Source organism: Achroia grisella, unplaced genomic scaffold (genome assembly GCF_030625045.1).
Source record: "Achroia grisella isolate CSIRO2021 unplaced genomic scaffold, CSIRO_AGI_Agris_v1 utg567, whole genome shotgun sequence".
NCBI classification, from domain to species: Eukaryota; Metazoa; Arthropoda; class Insecta; order Lepidoptera; family Pyralidae; genus Achroia; species Achroia grisella.
In genome coordinates, this window is record NW_026712947.1 from 2728345 (window position 1) to 2753250 (window position 24906).

At 40.7% G+C, this 24906-nt stretch overlaps 1 protein-coding gene across 1 annotated transcript; it reads left to right on the top strand.

Annotated features, from left to right (window-relative positions):
- Positions 1-222: 222 nt before the first annotated feature.
- LOC131848656 (splicing factor 1) lies at positions 223-20037 on the top strand. The gene is made up of 14 exons (XM_059198577.1): positions 223-669; positions 984-1091; positions 2773-2905; positions 5364-5568; positions 6114-6260; positions 7827-7902; positions 9756-9908; positions 10785-10891; positions 12512-12678; positions 13062-13220; positions 13595-13865; positions 15378-15443; positions 17710-17892; positions 18753-20037. The coding sequence occupies exons 1-14, from the start codon at positions 467-469 to the stop codon at positions 18872-18874; spliced, it is 2100 nt and encodes a 699-aa protein (XP_059054560.1). The 5' UTR covers positions 223-466; the 3' UTR covers positions 18875-20037.
- The last annotated feature ends 4869 nt before the right edge of the window (positions 20038-24906 follow it).

The window sequence follows — 24906 nt, forward strand, 5'->3', positions numbered from 1 at the left end:
TCGTGGCGAGAAATCCGTATGATTTGTGGCCATTACTAAATAATTCGAAAGGAATATTTTGTAAAGTAACGACAGTGACTTATAGCAAATGAAATCTACAACTTAACGCAGAATAGTTTACGCAAAGCTATACGAGATGGCGCTAATATGTTATAATGTCATTAACACACAGATAAAAATATTTTTATCTGTGTGACATGCATTTGACATGTGAGGCCCTGATCTGTGCTGTACTCTATTCTGAGTTCTTGGCTTATTCTCTACTTTTGTATAATTATCTGTTTGCTTATCATTATTTCATTAATTATTCTAATTTCCTTGTAATATAAATAGAGAAGTTATTCCTTAAACACAAGTGTTATACTTGAGCATTGTTCGTTATATTAAATTCAGCAAATAGAAGTGATTAGTGTTGTTTAACGTGGGAGTACAACTTGTTGACTTGTGCTAGTTTACGTGTGTGAATATGAGTTCGAGACACCGTGACCGGAGTCGCTCCCGTGATCGCCACAAGGATCGGGATCGCGAAAAGAATCGGGACCGCGACAGGGATCGTGACAAGGATCGGGACAGGGACCGGGACAGGGACAGGGACAGAGACAGAGAGAGGGACAGAGGGCGAGACCGCGACAGGGGCCGCGATAGAGACCGCAGCCATCGTTCCAAGAGGTTACTTATAAAATTGTTTATTACTAATAAAAACATAATCTTGTAAGTTAATTAATGCTATTGGCTGCATTGTGAGCAATGGAGATACTAAATTGACTTTCAGATGGTCTATTTGGAACATATTGTGTAAATTCACCGCTATAGGCTAATTGACCATTATCCATGTTGTTTTCATTGTCCTACCATTGGAATGGGATCACTTCATAATCAACTGCAATTTCAGGTAGTGATAACAATTTCACACCAATTGTGTTCTCCCATCATGACATCAGTGTTGTTTAAGAGTGTTAACTTTGTCTATACAATATTTACAGAGATAAAGACAGGGAGCGCAGTCGTAGTCGAGACCGTCACAAGGAGAAGAGGAGTAGAAGCCAGTCACACTCCAGGAGTCGCAGCCGCGGGAGAAAGTCTAAAGACAGGTTACAGTTTTAATTCTTTCTTTTTTTGTATTCTCTGTATAACTGAATAAATTTGTTGGAGGGTGATATAACAAAAAGGGGATTTGGTTGACAGAGAAAAAGATGGTCCAGTAATATCAAAGAATAGCTAGAGAAATTTGGATGACTTAGCTACAAATAGAAAATCATGGAGCATGTTGGTGAAGTTTTTTATATTCTATATATTACTGAATATCTGTTGGAGAGTGAATTAACAAAATGTCTAGGATTGTCAGGTAAAAGGTGAGCAGATTGACAGAGAAAAAGATGTTCCAGTGATATCAAAGAATAGCAGGAGAAATTTGGATTACTTAGCTACAAATAGAAAATCATGGAGCATGTTGGAGAAGTTTTTTATATTCTAAGTATAAATGAATAAATTTGTTGGAGAGTGAATTAACAAAATGACTAGGACTGTCAGGGAAAACTAGGTTGACAGAGAAAAAGATGATCCAGTGACATCAAAGAAATAAATCGAGAAATTTGGATGAGTGTAGCCTAGAACTAGAAAATCATGGAGCAAGTTGGAGAAGGTCGGAGGAATTAAACTAAATATATATACTTGAAAGTCGGAGCTGACTTCTACTCACATGGGACCATATATAAAGAAACCAAATTAATGAAACTTAAAATATATAATAGAAATTTTATTTATATCGAAAAATAAAGCTTAAAAAACAAAAATCTGAATAAATACAATCACTTGAAGTGGATTATTCAGAAATAGCTACTGAAACTATTTATATAAATTCTTCTTAGTACAGCTTTTACTTCATAGTCGACTGCATCAATGTCATAACAAGTTAAAGTATTGAAAAGAAAGTCTTATTACAATAGTATAATGTAACTTTTTCAATTCCATTTATATTTGCAGTACGGCTCAGCTGAGTAAATAATATTAATTTTAAACAAGTATTTTTAACCACCTTAACAAGTGAAATCATGTATTTTGCACTTGTTCATAGATGCAAGCATTAATTCAAATTCAAATAAAAATAACATTTATGCATATAGGACAATTTAGCTGCTTATAAACATCAAATTTATTATGTTATAATTTTTTCCCTACCGTCCAGTACAATATATACATCCAATTGAGAAGAACTGGCAAGAAACTCAATTGAATTACTTTTATTTTAAAAGCCACTTTATTTAAATGTATATTTATATAGGTGTCTGTCTAACGTTAAATGAAAATCCCGTACATGAACAACTACTGTCATTGGGCTTTCTAAAATATGGACGAGCGCAGTGATGGCTGGCTCATACGTCATACTCGTGAATGAGTGCTGCTTGTAGGGACTGATCTGCTCTTATCACTACGACTGATTTAATCTTATATTTGACCCTAATAAATTAGTGCTAGTTGGTAGTTTGTATTCACACGTTTCGACTTGAAAAATATGAACTTACAAGGATTATTTAAAAGAGCAACACACAAGTATTTTTGCACGTTTTTCTTGTGATGAGACAGCTTTCCTAATGAGCGGTAGATTAAAAAAAATGTTATGACTATTGAAAAGTGCTTAAATTAAGTTTATTTGAATAAAGAATTTTCTATTCTATTCATTCAAGTAATCGTTTAGTAAGTAATAGGCTTTGCTCAATAAATATGATTAATAATAGTAGTAGTGATTAACTGGTGACTAACACTTGTGTACAGGGATGGCACAATCGCATTGTTGGACCAGATGGTGGGCACAACGACCAAGGCCACCGCTCGCCAGGTGACCAGCACCGCGACCATCAACCCCGCCACACAGGCCGCCATCCTAGCCGCTGCTGCCGTAGCTCAGGTACATATACATATATAACAATATCTACATTCATATATACAATCTACATTATTACCAGGTAATAAAAAAAATCATAAAGTAATAATTTTACAGGCCAATTCACACAACACCCACTAATCCCAAGCTAAACAGTGATAAACTGATACAAATGCATACATTTATTTTTAAAATACGTACATAAATTTTGACGGCTTCGGTGGTCTAACGGTTTAGCTCACCGCCTTACTTCCGATGGTCGCGGGTTCGATTTCTCGCACGGCACAAACATTTGTATTAATGAGTATGATTGTTTGCATCGGTCTGGGTGTTTTCTATATATAATATGTATATATGTATTTACAAAAAATAAAATAAAAAAATATATTTATGTATTTATCAGTTATCTAGTACCCATAACACAATTTTTACGTAGCTTAACTATAACTAGATGGCGCTGTGTGAATTGTCAAAAAAAACAGAAAACATGTAAAATGATAGTCATGAATACAAATGTTTGTACTAATCAAGGAATCGAACCCGCAACCATCTAAGTAGGGAGGTGTGCTAAACCACCGAGGTCGTCAATAGCTAATAAATATAAGTTAATAAGTTTAAATCCTCCTTTGATTGTTGTTTGTTTATGTTATTTATTAGGTACGTTTGTATCAAAATATTCGTTGCGAAATAATTGTCAAGACATTTCGCATACTTTAGAATATATTTGTTCATTATTTATAAATTTGATATTGTGTACTTCCAGCACAATGATAACGAAAGAAAGGTAATATATTTATTTTAGGCATAGACTAGTAATATTTAATTTTATCAAGTTTGATATTGTCAAATCCATTTCTAATTTTACTCAAAATAATGTCTCATTTAATCTCATTTAATTTTTAATTGTGGACGCATTCTAAATAATTTGTTTTGTTTTATAGAAATATATAAATTTTATGGTAAGCAAATGTTTTTGTTAACTGTATTGCTAGTTTTCGAAGTAATGATTTACGTGGGTTTATTTAGTTTTTTTTAAACTTTCGTCTTTAATATACATTATTTATATTATTAACCGGGTCTTAACACGAACTAATTTTATGGCAAATAAAGGTATGTACCTATCTCGACGTTACGACTAAGTTGCACTAGCCGTGGTCAGCTCGTGACCTCGGCTAGTGCACGTGAAACATTAAATAGTGTTAATAATATAAATAGTGGATTTATTTAGTTATGTACGCTGACGTGTTGCCCCTGTCTGGTATATACCGGGTGTGAGGGACAGGTTGGCAAAAACTGAAACTGAATTCCGACCATTATTCTGAACTGAAAACCAGTGGAAATTCTTTCCTGAATTTTTTTAATATTTTTTTTTCTTTTAAAATCATGTGAACTATGATATTATGTAATAATATAAAGAAATAATGATATTTCATAGCGAAATAATATAAAATACCATAAAACATCAATGTAATTCGATTTAAAATCCTTCCCCGCGCTGATCAGTTCTGAACTGACGTGTCACCGCGATACTTCTCGTTGTAAAATCACATTGCGCGGCGTTAAAACCAAGAATCGTTAATTATATGGCTGTGGTGCATTTCCGGTGGGAAAATACTTTGCCATCTGATTCAGACCATTCATCTGAATCAGCTGTTTTCGTTTTGCCCAACCTGTCCCTTACACCCTGTATATATATACATATTAGTGCATATATTTGTATTTATAACATTACAACATTGTAAGCCTTGTGTTTAACATCGGAAGTTTGTATCAGAAGTTTACACTGTAGCACATCTTAATCATAAGAAAATGTTATATTAAAGGTTTTTTAATGGTCGATGACCACGATGGCGGTGGCGGCTACGTACCATTAGAGGTTAATAAAAAAAACATATGAATAAAAATCCTGTTCCCACCAATTACCTACCTTTAGACGTACGTCCCTTCACTTTTGAATCGGAAGTGAAATATTTGTTACTAGCTACTCATCCCAGCTTCGCGCGGGTGTACATGTATTATATATACAAACCTTCCTCTTGAATCACTCCATCTATTAAAAAAAATGCTTCAGAATCCGTTGCGTAGTTTTAAAGATTTAAGCATACATTGGGACGGACAGACAGCGACAGCGACTTTGTTTTATACTGTGTAACGAAATGTAATCATTGACGATGGCGCTCGCTGGTTTTCCGTGCATTTTCACGTGTCGTGTGAAGGTGGCTACGGAGCTCCCTCCCGCGTACACTTAGATTGTGGAATGAACTTTCTGCCAAGGTTTTCTCGCGAGACTACAAAGAAGGGTATATTAAGGTTTCTTAAGTGTCGGCAACGCGCACGTGATACCCCTAGTGTTTCAGGCGTTCTTAGGCTACGGTAACCGTTTACCATCAGATGGGCCGTATGCCTGTCTGCGACCATAGTAGTATAAAAAAAAATGTGTATCATGTCCGTGGTTACGAGCCGGAGCGTGCGGTGTGTGCAGACGTTCGTGGCGCAGCGCCGCATGGCAGCCCCGGTGCAGCCGGCCGCGGCCGCCGCCGCCGCGCTGTCGGCCGCCACCGCCATCCCGCCGCCCACCTCCGTGCAGCAGAAGCTGGAGCTCCTCCAGGCGCGCTCCGAGTCGAGGTACCGCGACAAGCCCGCGCACCACGACTACCACCCCGACGACGACCACGACGACGGACAAGGTACGTCCACGCCCTCCACCATTACCCGTACTTGTAATGACGACCCTGCATGCCGATAGGTGTTCATGCACGGAATTTTCATTCAATGTTAGACATATACACCTATATAAATAAACTGGCCTTGAAAAGAATATTCAATTTAGTTTCTTACCAGTTCTTCTCAATTGGATCTATATACTGAACTGGACGGTAGGGAAAAAATTATAATATAAAAAATTTGACGTTCATAAGCGGATAAAATGTCCTACATGAATAAATGATTTTTGAATTTGAATCAAACCGTCACGTCCTTTGTCATTTTCCTTTTTTTGTGATTAACATTTCGCACGACATTTCACTCATTATGTCTTCGTTTAAAGTTTTAAAGACATTTAATTTATAAGTTATCCATAACTCTACAATTATATCTATGCTCCATAGTCAGAAGTCCGCCATTTTGCAATGTTGTGAACACCCATGCGAAGCCGGAGCGAGTAACTAGTTAACAATAAAAAAACGGCAGTCCCTATGTGAGAAATAAGATCGTGTGGTACGTGTGGGTGCAGGCCCGCCCGGGGAGACGGCGGCGGAGCGGCGCGCGCGGCGGAGACGCACGCGCTGGACGGGCTCCGAGCACGACAAGACCTTCATCCCGGGCCTGCCCACCGTGCTGCCGTCCTCGCTCACCCGCGACCAGGAGGAGCAGTACCTCCGTGAGTATCTCCTCCGCCCCTCCGCCCCTCATCTCTTCGATGCCCCTTCTCTGACTGTGATCTGTTCTTTCTCGGCGAACGATCTGGTACGAGTCGCAAGATTTAGTCGACTGTGTCTTAAATAGTTCCGCAGAACACACTAAACTTTTATAGTGCACCGAAACAACGGCATTTTACAGACGAACGTTTAAAAAAAATAAATTTAATTATATTCAGTAAAAATATATGCCAAGATTATGTACTACTTGATTGATCAGCAGTGGAAAAAACGGATTACTAAGTCAACCATTTATATTTCTGTTTCTTGTAATATATTATTAATATATATATAAAGTATATTTATAAGTATTTAAATTTAAGTTTAGGTCATTACTAATAATTTTCCCATTTTTTCTGTATTATTTCAATTTAAAATTGAAACTATTACCTATTGATACATATTTATATATTATTATACATATAAGCAGAGTAACTGTGAACACATTTGAATCGAGACCAAATAGAAATCAAGTTTAATATAAGAAAGTGTGATTTTGGTATTTGTTTCTACAACACTACTGACTGATGTAACATTTGAGTTTGAATTTACCGTACTCAAGAATATCTTTTGGCATATTATATCAATTTGATTTCAATTTGAGCATTTTCATTGTCAATATACTCTTCTTCTTATATGTTACACTGCTTTTTAATTTAATATAGTTTAATAAAGTAATATGAAATGAAAAACACTTGAAGTATTAAAGAAATTATCATTTTATTCTTACAAAAATTGGTATTGTTTTAAGACATCGGAACATTTTTGGTTTTGTTAATATCTACATGTAATAGGGCTTTGGATTCAGGGTTCAGTTTGTAATTATCATAAAAAAGGTGTTTATGAAGTTAAATCAATAATAATGCAAAGCGCAGTATAAGATTGAACTGACGTGCAGTTGGCCCATCGTGACGGGTTCATTAGGTAGTAAATACTAGGGCTTCCAAGGCTCAAAGGCAAGGCTCGTGGAAATTTAACTACATTGCTGGTAGTGGGACCCCGAGGTCCCGATTACTAACAGTCGCTTTCTTCCTAAATATTAGACGAAGCATAAACTAAGGCACGTCTAAATAGTTGGCCTAGTTGGTGATGACTATTTGTGGATTTGTCATGATGGGCCAATTGACTCGACTTCATCACCCATCCCATCATCAACTTATGGTCCGCGGTAGGTATTAATAATATCAACTTTTATTATTAACAGATAAATTATTTTTTAATTATTATGTTTAATTTTTATTTTTTTTAATTAATTAATGAATGTTGTGCGTTACAATAATCTTTGATCCCCATTTGATTATACGAAATTTATTTTTATTTCAGCTTCGATATATATTATGTTTTACAGGGTTATTGATCAGCATATAACTGTATAAACATGTAGCTGACTTTTCAGGATATGTTGACATGATATCGATATATGTTTATGATGTATGAGGAGAGTGATGTAGTGTAGTGTAAGTGCAGTAAGCGGTCAGTATTCTAATGTGCGCGTATGGCCGCGCGGTGGCTAACCCGTTCCCTTGCAGTGCAGCTGCAGATCGAGGAGGTGAGCCGCAAGCTGCGCTCCGGGGACCTCGGCATCCCCGCCAACATCGAGGAGAGGTTTGCACCATTCATACTACGCTACCGCCCGCGCCTCCACTACCACACACGAGGTTTTATTTGTACCAATAGTTTTATCCGCGACCTCGCGTCGCCAGGATTGGATGTAGCTTATGCTGCTCTATGAAACTCTGCCAAATTTTATTAAAATACATTTCACCTCGAGTAGACAAGGTAACAAATGAGTAAACACATTTTCACATTGATAATATTAATAATGAATACTTTATACGCCATGAGGAGGTCGTGTCGCTCAATTTAAATATATACTATAATAAAAAAATCGCGTTTAATGGCGTTTAATAGCAATTTTTTTAAGTCAGTTTAACCATATTTTAGTATATGGATATATTGATATATTAGGACCTCTGACTTGTGTAAAAATATCGCTAAATTTATATACATATTCTATGGCCAGTTAAATAATAGCCGCTAACGAATTTTGTTTGCAGGACACCAAGCACTGTTAACATATAAAATTATGAACAGAGCAGTTTATTCATTATAATACACATTAATATAATGTGATCACATGACAGTTGTTAAACAAGGGTATCGTAAGTGTAGACGTGGTGAGCAGGTGGGCCGCAGTGATGCCAGATTAGAGGTATTCCCCCAGATTTAGGAGGTTTATATGACGATTAAGGGAAATTTGGGAGATAGAAATGTAGTGGATTGAAGTGAGGGATTTTGGGAAGTTTTTGTCTTAAAAAATCTAGAACAGAAGTCTTCGGGTTAAAACCGCTTCGAACAAGAAGTGAATCAATGCGCTAGAAATAAAAACAGTAGGTCATTTCACAGACGTACCAGTGTAACCAAGTATAAAAATTAAGAACTGTTGTATATCGAGCGAATTAAAAAACACTATTGATTTTGAAAACTGAAATTATCAGGATACAAAAGAAAAGTTACCGAATAAAGGGCCTAAAAAGAGGTCAATAAGTACAATTCATTGTTAGGATTAAATACCTGTGTTTTGAACATAACTTTGGGGAATACCAAACAACCATGGCAACACTGCCGGTCGGATATCGGCAGACGTGTCACCGGCAGTGGCTGGCCACACAGCGCCAGTAGGTAGCAGGGCTGCACTCGTTTCCGACGGTGTCGGTACCGGAACTACTAATGCGCCGTTTTCTTCATGTTTGCAGGTTACAATCTCACTGCAACACAATAATCTAATACAAATAAATCTAATAATAAATTCTTTCAGCCACGGCCATTTATATAACGCAATTATTTTCAGGGCTAACGATAATAAATTAAAATTTCAGGTTGAGCTAACTGAATTAAATATTTTTTTTCTCAAGGTGTTGTAGATAGGTTCGTTGTAGATAGGACAGGCTCGCGTCACGTTGTGGCCAGCGGCGCCGACAAACACGTTCACTTCACAATATAATATACTATATTCACTTTACATACCGGTCTACGTGCACACATTGACGTATCACTACAGTTTTTTTTAATTCTATATGCACAGATATTAATTCGATTACAAAACTATTCATGTATGTGAACGAGTCGGCAACTTACAGAATTATTAAGTTGAGAAAATGTGTGCACGTAGTACGTATGTACACAGGAGCATAATCGACAACTGCCTTGTACTGAAAATATTCACATAGTAACTGTCTTAAAGCGATTATTTTTGTATTAGTTAAAAATGAATAATTATGATTTTAAAATACGAGCAAAACAATCAAAATTAACTCTTATTTAAGAATATAGTAAATGCTGTTTTGCACTAAATCGTCTGTACCACGATATTGGTGGAGCGTGGGAGGCAGGTGTCGATTGTGGTCCGCGTGGGTGGGTGCGGGGCGCGGTGTTGAGAGATGGCGGTGGTTGCGCAGGTCGCCGTCGCCGGAGCCGATCTACTCGACCGACGGCAAGCGACTCAACACGCGCGAGTACCGCACGCGCCGCAAGCTGGAGGAGGAGCGGCACCGCCTCGTGCAGCGCATGCAGCAGATCAACCCTGAGTTCAAGCCGCCGCCGGACTACAAGTAGGTGTAGTAGCTTACACCCGCATATCACTTCAAGTTCACAAAGCATTCGCAAATATCCGCACAGTTGCTTCTTAATATATTTACGAAAGTAGTTAGTTGATGACCTCGGCGGTCTAGAGGTCTAGCACACCGCTTTACGACCGACGGCCGCGGGTTCGATTCCTCGCACGGCACGAACGTTTGTATTCATGAGTATGATTGTTTGTATCGGTCTGGGTGTTTTCTATGTATAATATGTATTTATTTACAAAAAAATATCTATGTATATGTATCAGTTATCTAGCGCCCATAACACAAGCTTTAGCTAGCTTAACTTGGGTCTAGATGGCGCTGTGTGAATTGTCCTGAAATTATTATTATTATCATATATGGCAGGAAAAATAGTGACAGTTTCAAAAAAGTTACTGATTTTAATAGAAGCTTACGTAACGTTACGTTTGACGAAAGTTAGTAAATCATTTTATGGGAATTGCATAAGGTTTAACAACAAACTGCCAGACCTGACAATCTCTGGCAGTGGCTAGCATAGACATCGCTATGGAGTTCACAAAGTGTATATGTTACCCATACTTTGTCATTCCTGAGAATCGAGGTAATATGCCTGTAATTTTACTTGCTTTAAATTTAAAATAAAAAAAATAATTTATTCATGTTTTTTATGTTATATTTTTTTCCCTACCGTCCAGTTCAGTATATAGATCCAATTGAGAGGAACTGGCAAGAAACTCAATTGAATTACTTTTTTAAAGCCAGTTTATTTACAATGTATATTTATATAGGTGTCTATGTCTAACATTAAATGAAAATCCCGTGCATGAATAATTATTGACATGCACCCAACTGATACGAGTGTTGTGTTGTGTTGTGTTGCAGGCCGCCGATCATCCGCGTGCATGATAAAGTAATGATCCCGCAGGAGGAGCACCCCGACATCAACTTCGTGGGACTGCTCATAGGACCGCGGGGAAATACACTCAAAGGTACAACGCTCTGACAATTCTCATCTACACGGACCATTCTCAACTAGAAGAACTGCACAACCTCATTCCTCCAGCACCGTTCCATCAACGTACAACAAGACGTAGAGAGCGGCTCCACGCCTACACTATTGACATCCCAGCTGCTCGAACTAACGGTTTTGCATCATCTTTCCTTATGCGAGCAGCTAAGGAGTGGACCTCTCTACTAGCATCTATTTTTCCTGCCTCTTACAACATTGGGTCTTTCAAATCAAGAGTGAAGGCATTATTTGAGCTTGCGTGTAACAGTTTAGACCACATCATCACTTAACATCAGGTGAGATTGCGGTCAAGCGTGCTCATATTTTAATAAAAAAAAAAACAGTTTTATAATTTGACGATAGTTAGTAATTCAACAAACTGTCAGAGTCTGTACTCAGTTTGCCAGAAAAATAAATCCAAATGTCTTATAAAATGTTTTCTTTGTAAAAAAGCTTACTATAAAATTGAGGAATTTACAAATGATAATAATGTTTTAGTAGAATCTAACTTAAAATTCATAGTGCTGACAATGTTATCTGATTGAACAGAGATTAAGTGCGTAGCGGTTTTCATGTTGATTGTCGCATGTCTAATTTTTGTTAATGTAAATATAATTAAAACAATATATATTTAAAAGAGCAACACAAGTTTCTTGCTCATTATTCTTGTGATGAGTCTGTGTCCCGAATGAGCGGTAGAATCAAGAACTTGACTATTCAAAAGTGGTTATATTAAGTTTATTGAATAAAGATTATTTCTATTTCAATAGGATATTCAGAGTGTTGTGTGTACAACGCTCTTACAATTGTATCATACCTACACGGAATGTTCTCAACTAGTTCTATAAAATTTATTTGTCACAAATGACTTTGTGACTTTTTTATGGTGTCATCATTACATAGTATGCAACAAAGTCGCTGTCGCTGTCTGTCCGTCCCTATGTATGCTTAAATCTGTAAAACTACGCAACTGATTTTGAAGCAGTTTTTTAAATAAATAAAGTGATTCAAGAGGAAGGTTTATATGTATAATACATGTACACTCTGGCGAAACCGGGGCGAGTAGCTAGTATATCATAAAACAAACACTGTTGGGTAAAAAAGGGACGCTAAGGACAAACCTGGTTCGTGTCGTCCCCGCGTGTAGGTCTTATATACGTGTAGCCGTTTCACTTTAAACACGCACAATACTACGATGATTTTCACTGGATGATATACTGATAAGATGATTGCGTGGAGATTGCGGCTGATGGTTCCGTTTACGTTGATTCGCGGATATACTGATTTGCGTGTGCTCGACGCGACGTACAACGAACGACTCTGGTTTTGTTGATGCTACCCCCAGATTTAATTAATTAAGTGGATTAAATACCTATTGTATTTAAAAATATTTGACTGTTTGAAAGAAAAAAAAATTACAGTACTAGGCTACAAAAGCCTAACACTATAAAAAATATACTATAGACTATAGGATGTCAATTTCCGTCCTTAAATTTTTCTACCCTAATCAACCCAACAACCGAAACAGCTCTCAAAGCAAGCTTGCACAGTGAAATAGGTGAGACTGAGTTCACCACCAAAATGATTGTTCTTCATGTAGCGATGGAGAAGGAAACCGGCGCGAAGATAATAATCCGCGGCAAGGGATCCGTGAAGGAAGGCAAAGTGGGACGCAAGGACGGACAACCGCTGCCCGGCGAGGACGAGCCACTGCACGCCTACATCACCGCCACCAACGCAGACTGCGTCAAGAAAGCCGTCGAAAAGGTAGGCTCCCACCCTCCTCACCGTCTCCACAACCTCACCCCCGACTGCTGGCCGTTGCAACTACATCATAGCCTCTCTCTCCCCCTATCTCCCTTCTTCTCTCTCTCCCCTCCCTCTCCCATCTCCTTCACTCTCTCTCTCTATTTCTATTTCTCTGTCACAACCGTCGCCGCCAACTGGCACCGTGGACTTTGGAACTTCTGTCCATATTTTAAAATTATTTACAATACTATCCCCTAACCGAAAACTAAATAATTTGAAATCTAGAAAGTGACTTTCATATTATTTGAAAACTTACAACCTTTTAACTATTATAATGTAATTGGTAAGTACAGCGTACTCTTGAACGTTAGTGATGGTGGGTATTGTTCGTTTGTTTGTAGATCAAGGAGGTGATCCGTCAGGGTGTGGAGGTGCCGGAGGGGCAGAACGACCTGCGGCGGATGCAGCTCCGGGAGCTGGCGCAGCTCAACGGCACGCTGCGGGAGAACGACGCAGTACGCTGCGCCAACTGCACCGCCACAGACCACAAGACCTGGCTCGTTAGTATAACTACTGCCATCTCTCACCACCTATCTCCGGGTCATTGGGCTCCCTAAAATATGGTCGAGCGCAGTGATAGCTGGCTCATCCGTAATACTCGTGAAGGAGTGCCGCTTGTAGGGACTGGTCTGCTCTTATGACTATGACTGATTTAATCTTATTGTGTTTTTATATTTGAGCCTAAATAAATTAGTGCCTTTTATTTTTAATATCTGCCGCTTTTCTCCATAATAATATTCCATAAGAGAGTAAAGTATGAAAATAACTAAAATAGACCAATCTAGCAGTATCAGTATCAGCGTACTGTCTAACCTTACGCACGGCAAAGACTCGGTGATGTAAGATTGATAACGCACGTGGTTCGTGTGCGCAGTGCCCGGACAAGCCGAACGTGACCAACAGCATCGTGTGCTCGTCGTGCGGCGGCGCCGGACACATCGCCCGGGACTGCCGCGCCAAGCGCCCGGGGCAGGCCGGGCCTCCCGCGCACGCCAGCCGCGCCAAGATCGACGAGGAGTACCTCTCACTCATGGCCGAGCTGGGGGAGGCCGCGCCCGGGCCCGCGCCCGCCGCGCCGCCCCGCCGCCCCCACGGGGGGTCCTTCGGGCCCGCGCCCCCGCCGCGACCCATCATGCCCGCGCCCGGTACGTGACCCCCCCCACACTCACACACCCGGGCCCACACACACACACACACCCACACACACACACACACACACACACCACGCCCCCGCCGCGACCCGACCACATCATGCCCGCGCCCGGTACGTGACCCCCCCCCACACACACACACCCGGGCCCCGCCCGCCGCGCCGCCCCGCCGCCCCCACGGGGGGTCCTTCGGGCCCGCGCCCCCGCCGCGACCCATCATGCCCGCGCACACACACACACCGCACACCGGTACGTGACACCCCCCCCCCACACACACACACACACACACACACACACACACACACACACACACACACACACACACACCCCCACTCCTTCGGGCCCACACGCCGCGACCCACATGCCCGCGCCACCCCCCCCCCCCACACACACACACACACACACCGGGCCCCGCCCGCCGCGCCGCACCGCCGCCCCCACGGGGGTCCGCGGGCCCGCGCCCCCGCCGCGACCCATCATGCCCGCGCCCGGTACGTGACCCCCCCCCACACACACACACCCGGGCCCCGCCCGCCCCGCCGCCCCCACGGGGGCTCCTTCGGGCCCGCGCCCCCGCCGCGACCCATCATGCCCGCGCCCGGTACGTGACCCCCCCCACACACACACACACCCGGGCCCCGCCCGCCCCGCCGCCCCCACGGGGGTCCTTCGGGCCCGCGCCCCCGCCGCGACCCATCATGCCCGCGCCCGGTACGTGACCCCCCCCACACACACACACACCCGTGACCGGGGGGACTCGAGTTCAGAAGTGGGGTTCCTTCTTGCCCGCGCCCCCGCCGCGACCCATCACGCGCCCGGGTGACCCCCCCCCCACACACACACCTTCGGGCCCCGCCCGCCGCGCCCCCGCCGCGACCCATCATGCCCGCGCCCGGTACGTGACCCCCCCCCACACACACACACCCGGGCCCCGCCCGCCCCGCCGCCCCCACGGGGGGTCCTTCGGGCCCGCGCCCCCGCCGCGACCCATCATGCCCGCGCCCGGTACGTGACCCCCCCCACACTCACACACCCGGGCCCCGCCCGCCGCGCCGCCCCGCCGCCCCCACGGGGGGTCCTTCGGGCCCGCGCCCCCGCCGCGACCCATCATGCCCGCGCCCGGTACGTGACCCCCCCCCACACACACACACCCGGGCCCCGCCCGCCGCGCCGCCCCGCCGCCCCCACGGGGGGTCCTTCGGGCCCGCGCCCCCGCCGCGACCCATCATGCCCGCGCCCGGTACGTGACCCCCCCCCCCCCCCCCCCCCCCCCCCCCCCCACATACACACACACATCACGCCCTCCGCACCCCATCTTGCGCCGGGTACTTGCCCCTGCCTCCCTTAGACTCAACACAACTGACAGACTGAAAATTAGAACTTATTTTTTAATAGACTTTTATTTTAACTAATATTCCTTTTTTTTATGACCTAACGTAATAATAATAATGGTCGTAGTACTGTGTGTGTTATGAGACGGTATACTAACGTTGTCCCTGTCCGCAGGAGGCGGGCCACCAGCGCTGCCCCCGTCCGGGTTCCCCATGCACGGCCAGCCGGCGCCCTGGCTCGGTGAGTTCATTTTTTTTATAGCACAGGCGACAAACGAGCCAGCGGCTCATCAACAGCCCCTTGCTGGTAAGTGATTCCACACTGTGGTTGTGCGAGGCAAAAAGTTTCTACAAAACCGCACTGTGGAGGACCGCCATTCATCCAGATGATCAGGATGGTATTTTAGTTTCTGGCGGGTGGTACGGTGTTGAAACTCAGCAGCTGGTATTAATTCGAACAATTCCTCAGAACACTCACCGTAATATATGCGGTAGAGAATGGACAGAGATGCAATATCTCGCCGCAAAGCCAACGGGTCGAGTCACATAGACGTTGATTATCAATGATTCTGGCAGCTCGGTCCTGAATGCGATCAAACGGAAGTAGCTGGTATTGTGGTGCTCCCGCCCAGAGGTGAGAACAGTATTCCATATGCGACCGGATCTGTGCCCGACCCTCCAGTTCTATCTATCTATCTACAGTCGCATCGCAGGCGTTGGGCCAAAGGTTGTGGGTTTGATCCCCGCAACGCAATCTTTATTAATATGTCTTATTTGAATTGACATGTAACTATATAAAACTACTCCTAGCTTTTTCTGACAAGCAACAGACATATCTTATCATTACATAGTATAAAACAAAGTCGCTGTCGCTGTCTGTCCGTAATAAATCTTTAAAACTACGCAACGGATTTTGAAGCGTTATTTTTAATAGATAGAGCGTGTTCGGGTTGTACCGAAACTATAAAGATTCTGATAGGTAAAACTGATAAATGATACTGATAGAAACTTGATTAAAACTGTATATTGAAACTTAACTATAACTGATTAATGATTGTAATGAGTACGCGCGGCGTCCTTGATGACCGAATGCGAACTGATTTTAATGAAATGTGAAATGTAAAATAAAATGTTAATGTTGCGAAATAATGTACGATGCTAGCTTGTACATATTCCCGGGCGCGAAAGAAGATGTGAATGGGGATGCTGTGGTTGTGACCTTAATTACTACTTACAAGATGATGTACAATTGTTTCTTACAGATAGCATGCTAATGATTTTGTTAGTAAGTCGAATGATTTAACAAGATGATATAATACAATACACGAAGGCTTATTCTACACACATACGCGTTAGGGATGGCGTACACTGATCTTAGCACAGACGATGTGCTTCTGTTTTGCTCTAAGACACGCGCACTTTCTCTCGTATTCACTGATATCACGGGCACTACACTTATTTTCTACACACACACACACACACACACACTAACACTAACACTAACACTAACACTGATCGATGGCGGGGGAGCGCCCGCTTGCAGCGCCACCATCCAAGAACTGGAAATCCGGTCACTATCATAGCAACTGAAGCCATCCTAATTTAATTACTAAATTGAGGACGAAAATGTGGTGAAGTTGCTTTATTTTCCACGCACAATTTAGGACGTCCAAATGTCTTTTTGACAGTTTGATAGACTACACTGTCACATTCACTAACACTATCACTGTTTGCTGTTTCCATCGCACGGGGTTGGGGCGCGGGAGAGCTGGCCATGCCAACCGCCACAGTCGGCGATGCTGTGCTCGTCGAAGGGACCTTCCAATTGCGTAATCGACGCAATGTATAGATTACGCCGACTAACACCATCACGGCGATAATTATATAAATTAAAGTATAGTGATGTACGTCATGATAAGTTATGTGATCTGATAGTACGGGTTCGTTCTCTTTCATGAACTTAATTCTTTCTCCAATTTCTGTGAGTTGCTGACTTTCCGAATTCGATATGTCATTCCACTCGTGATGAGGAATAGATATGTTAATGATGTGGTTTATCGGTGCGACTGTGGGTGAGTATATATCTGGTGATGTCTTTAATTTATTTGAATGCTGATAATGTGATGTAACAGTGAAATTATCGGTTTTGATGATGCATCCACTGTCTATAGTGCTCAATCCCGCATAAGTGAGCATATGTACGGTAACCTGATCTCCTCTGATGTACGATGCTAGCTCGTACAGAGTGATTCAAGAGGAAGGTTTATATATATAATATATGTACACCCGTGCGAAGCCGGGGCGAGTATTGTGTATTTATTAAGTTACTAGCTAACTTAATAAATACACAAATACTATGACTGTTTGTGTTATAAATTATATCAGTTTCACTATTAATAATAACTTAACTGACAACTGACTGATCAAGTGTAGTGTGTATGAGTCGCCTAGTGACTATAGTATGAGTTTGTATGAGTATGTAGCACATGCTGCCGTGGTGTGTGCAGGTGTGAGCGGTGCAGGTGGACAGCCACCACCGCCGGGCAGTGCAGTACCTCCGCCGCCACCTCTCCACCACCGCCCGCACCACCAGGGTGACAACAAAATGGGCCCACCCAACGGACCGCCGCACATGCCGCCGCCGCCGCCGCCAGGGAATTGGAACGGCAACCAAGACGGACGACCTGCCGGTAAGTGGCACATGTACATGAACTACGACATGACCAGTCGGCAGCAGCTGTCAGTCAGTCAGTCAGTCAGCTCGTGACCACGGCTAGTGCAACCTAGTCGAAACTTCGATAGAGAAATACCTTTATCTATACATCTATACATATAAATAAAATTGAAGTGTCTGTTTGTAATATTGAAATAACCGTTTTTTACCACATGCATATGAATATACATACGGTACATACACCAAAACAACATTTTTTACAATTTTTGTCTGTCTGTCTGTTTGTTTGTTCCGGCTAATCTCTGAAATGGTTGGACCTAGAACCTCCACCTAGCCTAGATGCTGTATGCAGGGTGCCAACAGCAACTGGTCCATCCCATCCTCGTCAACAATTATGTACAAAATAAGCAATTATACAGACATTTCTATTGTTTACTAGCTTTTTCCGCGACTTCGTCCGCGTGGAATTTTATTTTATTTTTCTAAAATAAAAGCCTAAATTACTCCTTATTACATCAGCTACCTGCTAAAAAAAGTCCCATCAAAATCAGTCCAGCCATTTCAGAGATTAGCCGGAACAAACAGACCGACAGACAGACAAAAATGATAAAAAATGTTATTTTGGTGTATGTACCGTATTTATATTCATATGTATGTAGTAAAAAACGGTTATTTCAATATTACAAACAGACACTTCAATTTTATATGTATAGATTTACTGGTTACCTAGACAACAATAGTCTATGACATGGACAAACTTGAAAACAAAAATTGTTCGTTACCATAGATACTTCAATATTATTGCGACTTATACCCTTTCCGACTAACCGTGTATAGTGGAGTTAAATGACTAATATGATGGTGGTGTTGTGACAGGCATGGTGGGCGTGGGAGTCCCGGGCGGGTGGCGCGCGCCGTACGGGGCTCCGCCGTGGGCTCCCCCGCCGCCCGCATACCTGGCGCCTCCGCCGCCGCCCCCGCCCGCATCCTCCGCCTAGCGACACCACCCCACACGGACACTCCACGACTATTACAGTAAAAAAAGCATACCAATCGCTGGTCGTAGCGATTTGAAGATTCCTTCCCAACGTAAACTATTCGATGTAAAATTTGTAACGTGTCACATCGTAAGTGATAGTGGTGGCCGCACACGTGCGATTATGACGTCATGAGTGACGTCACACGTACACGTAATTAAACACGTTTTATATATTTGATAGTAAAACATACCACACTCCGTATAGATTCACCAAATACTTATATGTATCAAAAAAATTTAATTGTAATTCCGAAATATATGCACAAATAAATATTTAGTTACTGTCTGTGCCCGCGCGTTAATTTTCAATAAAAATTAGTTAGTTTTTGCGTGTAAGAGTAACAAACATCCAATCTCAGCGTTTACAATATTAAGATTGTTTGTACACATTTAAAGACATATTATTTGTAGGTACACATCATGTACCTACCTACTGCTGCACAAGTGTACGAAATACGACTCTCGACCTGTGACTTTGGGATTTTAACTGGAGCCAAGTGTCTGGTTGGTAGCCGATCACTTTATCTTGACGATAACATAATTCTTATTTTATAATGTAATTATAATATTAAACAATTTCAATGTGTACCATTGTTTTTATTTCACTCCCTTGACATACCTCTCGGGGATTTGATCCCGGGATCCCGGTCGAAATTTCGGTCTCGAATACCTCGGGATTTTATGTAAATGTATGATTATCAAAATGTTTACGAATTAATTTCATGAAACGAAACAAACTTAATGTCAATTTAACATTTATCGGCCATCTTGGATAATCAGCTGATTGAATTAGTTTGCGATGGCGTTGTGTGTGAACTGTGAATGTGTACAAAGTTCGTCTTCACGGCGATCTGAGAAATGAATTTCGTAGCAAATATTTCGTTGATTATAAGCGCAACGTGTATTGTAAGAACTACAATGATAAGAATTACAATATTTGTCGAAGTCGATGGTTTCGCATACCTACTTGTCTTACATTCCTATAGTAGTAGGGTATTTTTCTAGGTTTCTCTAAGTGAGTCTAACAAAATTGATTTCTTCAAAGCATAATTTTTAGTAAGTATTACAATTTGTAAACTATAAATATTAGTTTTCAATGAAATTAGAAGCAAATTTTGTTTAATATAGCTTTAAAATGACAATGAAACTATTACCTATTACCAAAATAACAATAGAATGATTGACAATAATTTACTGACTTTTCATTGACACTGAATTCCTAAATTGGTTCCGGGATCCCGGTATCATCTTTCCTTAATCCCGAAATCCCGGGATTAAAAAAAATTGTCGGGATCGTATTCTCTACATACCTCGCCGTTAAATTTTACTAATTCTAACTTATCTATATTGAAATAATGTACTACTAGCTGACCCGCGTGACTTCGTCTGCATCACACATATCATTGTATATCGCCCAATTTACATAATGTATATTTAAATTATAGCCTATGTTGTGTTGTGTGAACTATGTTACTGTAGTTTCATCAATATCAGTTCAGTAGGTTTTGCGTGAAAGAGCAACAAACATACAAACTTTCGCGTTCACAATAATAAGTAGCAGCTCGGCCCGACTTCGCAAGGGTGTATATGTATTATATCAGATAATGTTGTCAGCGCTAAGTATTTTCTAAAAAAACATTATCAATGTTACAATAAGCATTTTTACAGAGAAAGTGTTTTGTACGACATTTAAATCTTTTCAGACAGATTTAGAACAGACTGGTCGTTTGTTGTAAAACCATACTCAATTATCAAAAAAATATAAATATTAAGAAACCTTATAACATAGATAACTAGCTACTCGCCCCGACTTCGCATGGGTGTACATGTATTATATATATAAACCTAGAATCATCACCACCATCATCATCATCATCACCTTCAATCATCACTCTATCTATTTAAAAATCACTTCAAAATCCGTTGCGTAGTTTTAAAGATTTAAGCCTACATAGGGACGGACAGACAGACGGCGACGTTTTGGAGGCAAGAGCAACTGGCTTGACTAGGAGGAAAAAAATAGAGTGGAAATATAAACAGCGTTTTGTACATAATATTTATTTTTATTTCATATTCTTATATGACATTAGATCTAAAGAAAAACATAGTCAGTCATATTTATTATACACATGCCTTAATTAGGATTTGAACTTTCAAATCTGATGCACAGTTAAATGCAAAGTATGTATAATATTAGGCAAATACATCATAGTTACAAATAAAACAAGTTACATATAAAAAAGAAAATTGATCTAAATTATAACACTATGTTCGTGGGATATTTGACTGAAATTCAGTGCACACAATATTCATTTTGTTAGAGTTTAAATAAGTTGTAATCAATAAAAAAAATTGTGTTTGCGTGCAACGCCAACAGATGGCGCTGTAACAAAATTAAAACGCGCTAATTGTTTCGTTTTATAGAATGTCCCTATGTATTTTACTTTATAACATTTTTTGTAGGCCAACAACATTAGAGTAGTCCGAAAAAAAACAACATTTTTTTGTACCTGTACCTGTATTTGAAACCGACCAATAAACCATATATATACGAGTGTTGTGTTTTGGTTTAGGACCTTGTGGTGGTAACACATTTATTGCATCAAAAGTAAATTATAAAGAATACAAATGGAAGTAAAACGGTACAAAAGGCGTTAACGCGTAAGCAATCTCTTATGTCTGGTTTTCTATACTCTGTTTTTTAATCCCGGAGATAAATTTGACGTTTCCGATGTTGCGAAGTTTTTGCATTTTTTAAATAGGGTTGTGGCACTATCGGAAATTGATATTAATGACTAATTTTTATAGGTTATTCAGAAATAATGTGCGAGTGTTTATATAAAACGCATTAACACAAAATTAATAAAGAGATGGTTTATATCAAAATAGTTTTTTTTTCATTAAATAAAGACTAATTTCCCTTTTTATAAAACAAATACACCACTACCCCGCTGTAGGTGGTAACATTATTTGTAAATTTGACATTTACACCTGTCAATTCAGTCTCCGGGATTAAAAAACAGACTATAAACTTTGGGTAGAGGAGAGACGACAGAAAGTGGTAGGTGGAGCAAGAATGGACCAGAGATATGTAGAAATTGTTGTCTAGTATTGTATACCCCACCGATCGATCGATCGATCCCGTCCAATTTAAATGGGGATCGATATTACGACGACCTAAGCCGAGGTTCGAACCCCTAGCGGTGCCCTCAGACTAAAGTCGTATCCGTCAGGCGGAAGTTGGCCTTCAGCCGCTCCATAAGTCCTTCCTTGGTTTGGAGTGCCATCTGCACTCGCCCCTATCGTCCGGTGAAGCTGTAAAGGCCAGCTGCGGCCAACAGCATTAGAGTAGTCCGAAAAAAAATGTTATGTATGTATACATTTAAGAGTCGGCACCGACTTAGTAGGCACACTTCTGTTAGAATGCACAATGCTCTAGAATGTATTTCAGCCAAATATCTCTAATGTAAATAAATTATTATTACGCTATACAAATAAAATAGCACTGCATCAGTAACTAAATATAACACATTTGGTTATGCTCGAGTACCAAAATTATTATAAATTTTAGAAAATAAATAATATACTTCAAGAATTACATAAATGTAAATAAATAACCATCACATATTATATATATATATTATATGAAACGCAACAGAACATTTCATTTTAATTTTGATGGCCAGTCATATGTTCAGTATATTGTTCAATAATTCCAGGCCGACTAGATTCTGTCCGCCGAATACAATCTACTTCAAAAATATCTCTTAAACCTACAAGACTTTCGCATCGCCTGGTTTTTATTAAAACGTATTGGAATTCACGCCACATAAAACGTAATACTGCAGCTGTTTGACGGTAATCATTACATAGTATAAAACAAAGTCGCTGTCGCTGTCTGTCCCTATGTATGCTTAAATTTTTAAAACTACGCAACGGATTTTGAAGCGTTTTTTTTTAATAGATAGAGTGATTCAAGAGGACGGTTTATATGTATAATACATGTACACCCGGGCGAAGCCGGGGCGAGTAGGTAGTAATATTGTATACTAGCTTCCCGCCCCGCGTTCGCTTGGGTGTACATGTATTATACATATAAACCTTCATGAATCACTGTATCTATAGCTAAAAACTGCATTAAAATCCGTAGCGTAGTTTAAAAGATCTTAGCGGACAAACAGAGTAAGGGACTTCATTCTATACGATATCTAATATATAAAATTCTCGTGTCACAGGTTTCGTGTTTATACCAACGAAACGGCTTGACCGATTTTGATAAAATCTTAAGGTCTGAGAATAGGTTTATAGCAAATTTTTATACCCCTAAGTGTTAAGGGTGGCTCACCACATTTTTTTTTCTTTTTCCACAATTTTTTTTTATTATGTGCTATTAAAAAATACACACAACCCTAAATTTTCACCTTTCTGTCACCAACCGCTATTTTTTTTATAGCGTTATTAATTTATATGGTAAAACAACGTTTGCCGGTACAGCAATAGTCCGGGATAGCAACATTAGTAAATAAATATTGTAAGTAAGTATTGTAATAAATATTTTACGCGCATGATCGCGTTAATTCCAATACCTTATATAAATGTAACCACAATTCCTCTACACTCTTCTACATTTCATACAATATCAAACTCTGTATCAAATCTAAAAAATTTTGATTATAATATATTATTATCGTAGAGAAAGGCAAACTTATCTACAGCCTACAATTCGATTTCATTATAGGCCGCGCGCCCGCCACATGTTTTTAATAATAAAATGACAATTTTGTTGATTATTTTACATCGAGCTATGTTATTATATTTTATAAATGCTGCTTTGCTACCAGGGGCGGACTAAGGTAAGGTAGGTATTGATTTTAAATAATAATAATAATCTCAGGACAATTCACACAGCGCCATCTAGACCCAAGTTAAACTAGCTAAAGTTTATCATGGGTAACTAGGTAACTGATACAAATACATGTTTTTTTTTCGGAAATACATACGTATACATAGAAAACAGAGCGATACAAACAATCATACTCATGAATACAATGTTTGATTGTACGAAGAATCGAACCCGCGACCATCGGACGTAAAGCGGTGCGTTAAACTGCTAAAACACCGAGGTCGTCAAATTTAATTTTTACTTTTATTTATAGACAAACATTGTATAGGGCCCACTCTGGGGGGATTTGGGCTGTTGTCAGATGTAAAAACCTGTAGCACTGCGACCTGTATAGATCTATTGTATTTTTTACATTGCACTGAATAAAATATTTTTCTTTCTTTCTTTCTATTGTGCTCGCCCTTGTTCTAAGTTCGCTGCCTAGACCCGTGAGGGACAACAACTGAAGGATATTCTTAGGAGCGCTAGTATCTTTAGCCTTAGTCCACCCCTGTTTCGCATATGGACGGTAAACTAGTTCTTAGTCTGGCAGAGAGCCAGGTGTGAAGCGACACGTGGCGGACTGGTCTAACTCTGCAAGTGGACCACCGCAGGCGCGAAGTTTCCTACACGACCCTAACTATATTTATACCCAGATCATTTTTGCTAAAGCGCAGATCGAAGTTACTTTCAATATAAACACCGTCGCTAGATCTGTGCCTTCAGTGGCGGTCTTAGGGTGTGAACAGGACAATCGCCTGGAGCTTCTTGCAGGGGCCTCGTGTAACAATCGAAGCAAATTTTAAGTAACCAGTGAGTGGCATTTTGCCTACTGACAAATTGCAAAAACATACTGATGTGGGCATTTAAATTTACATTTAAAATAAGACATAGTTTTTTTTTAATCAGCGGAAATTTTCCGCATAATAATTCGCATCTTATATTTTCACGTAGGACAGAAGGTCCTCGCAATGGGTAAGACCGCCGCTATGTCCCTATTAGGCGAACTGCGTTTTTATGGAACTGGAAGGCAAACGATATGGCCCGCCAGCGAGGTTTGAATATTACATCGTCACATGGCGCCCGTGGCACATATTCCACAGGGCATG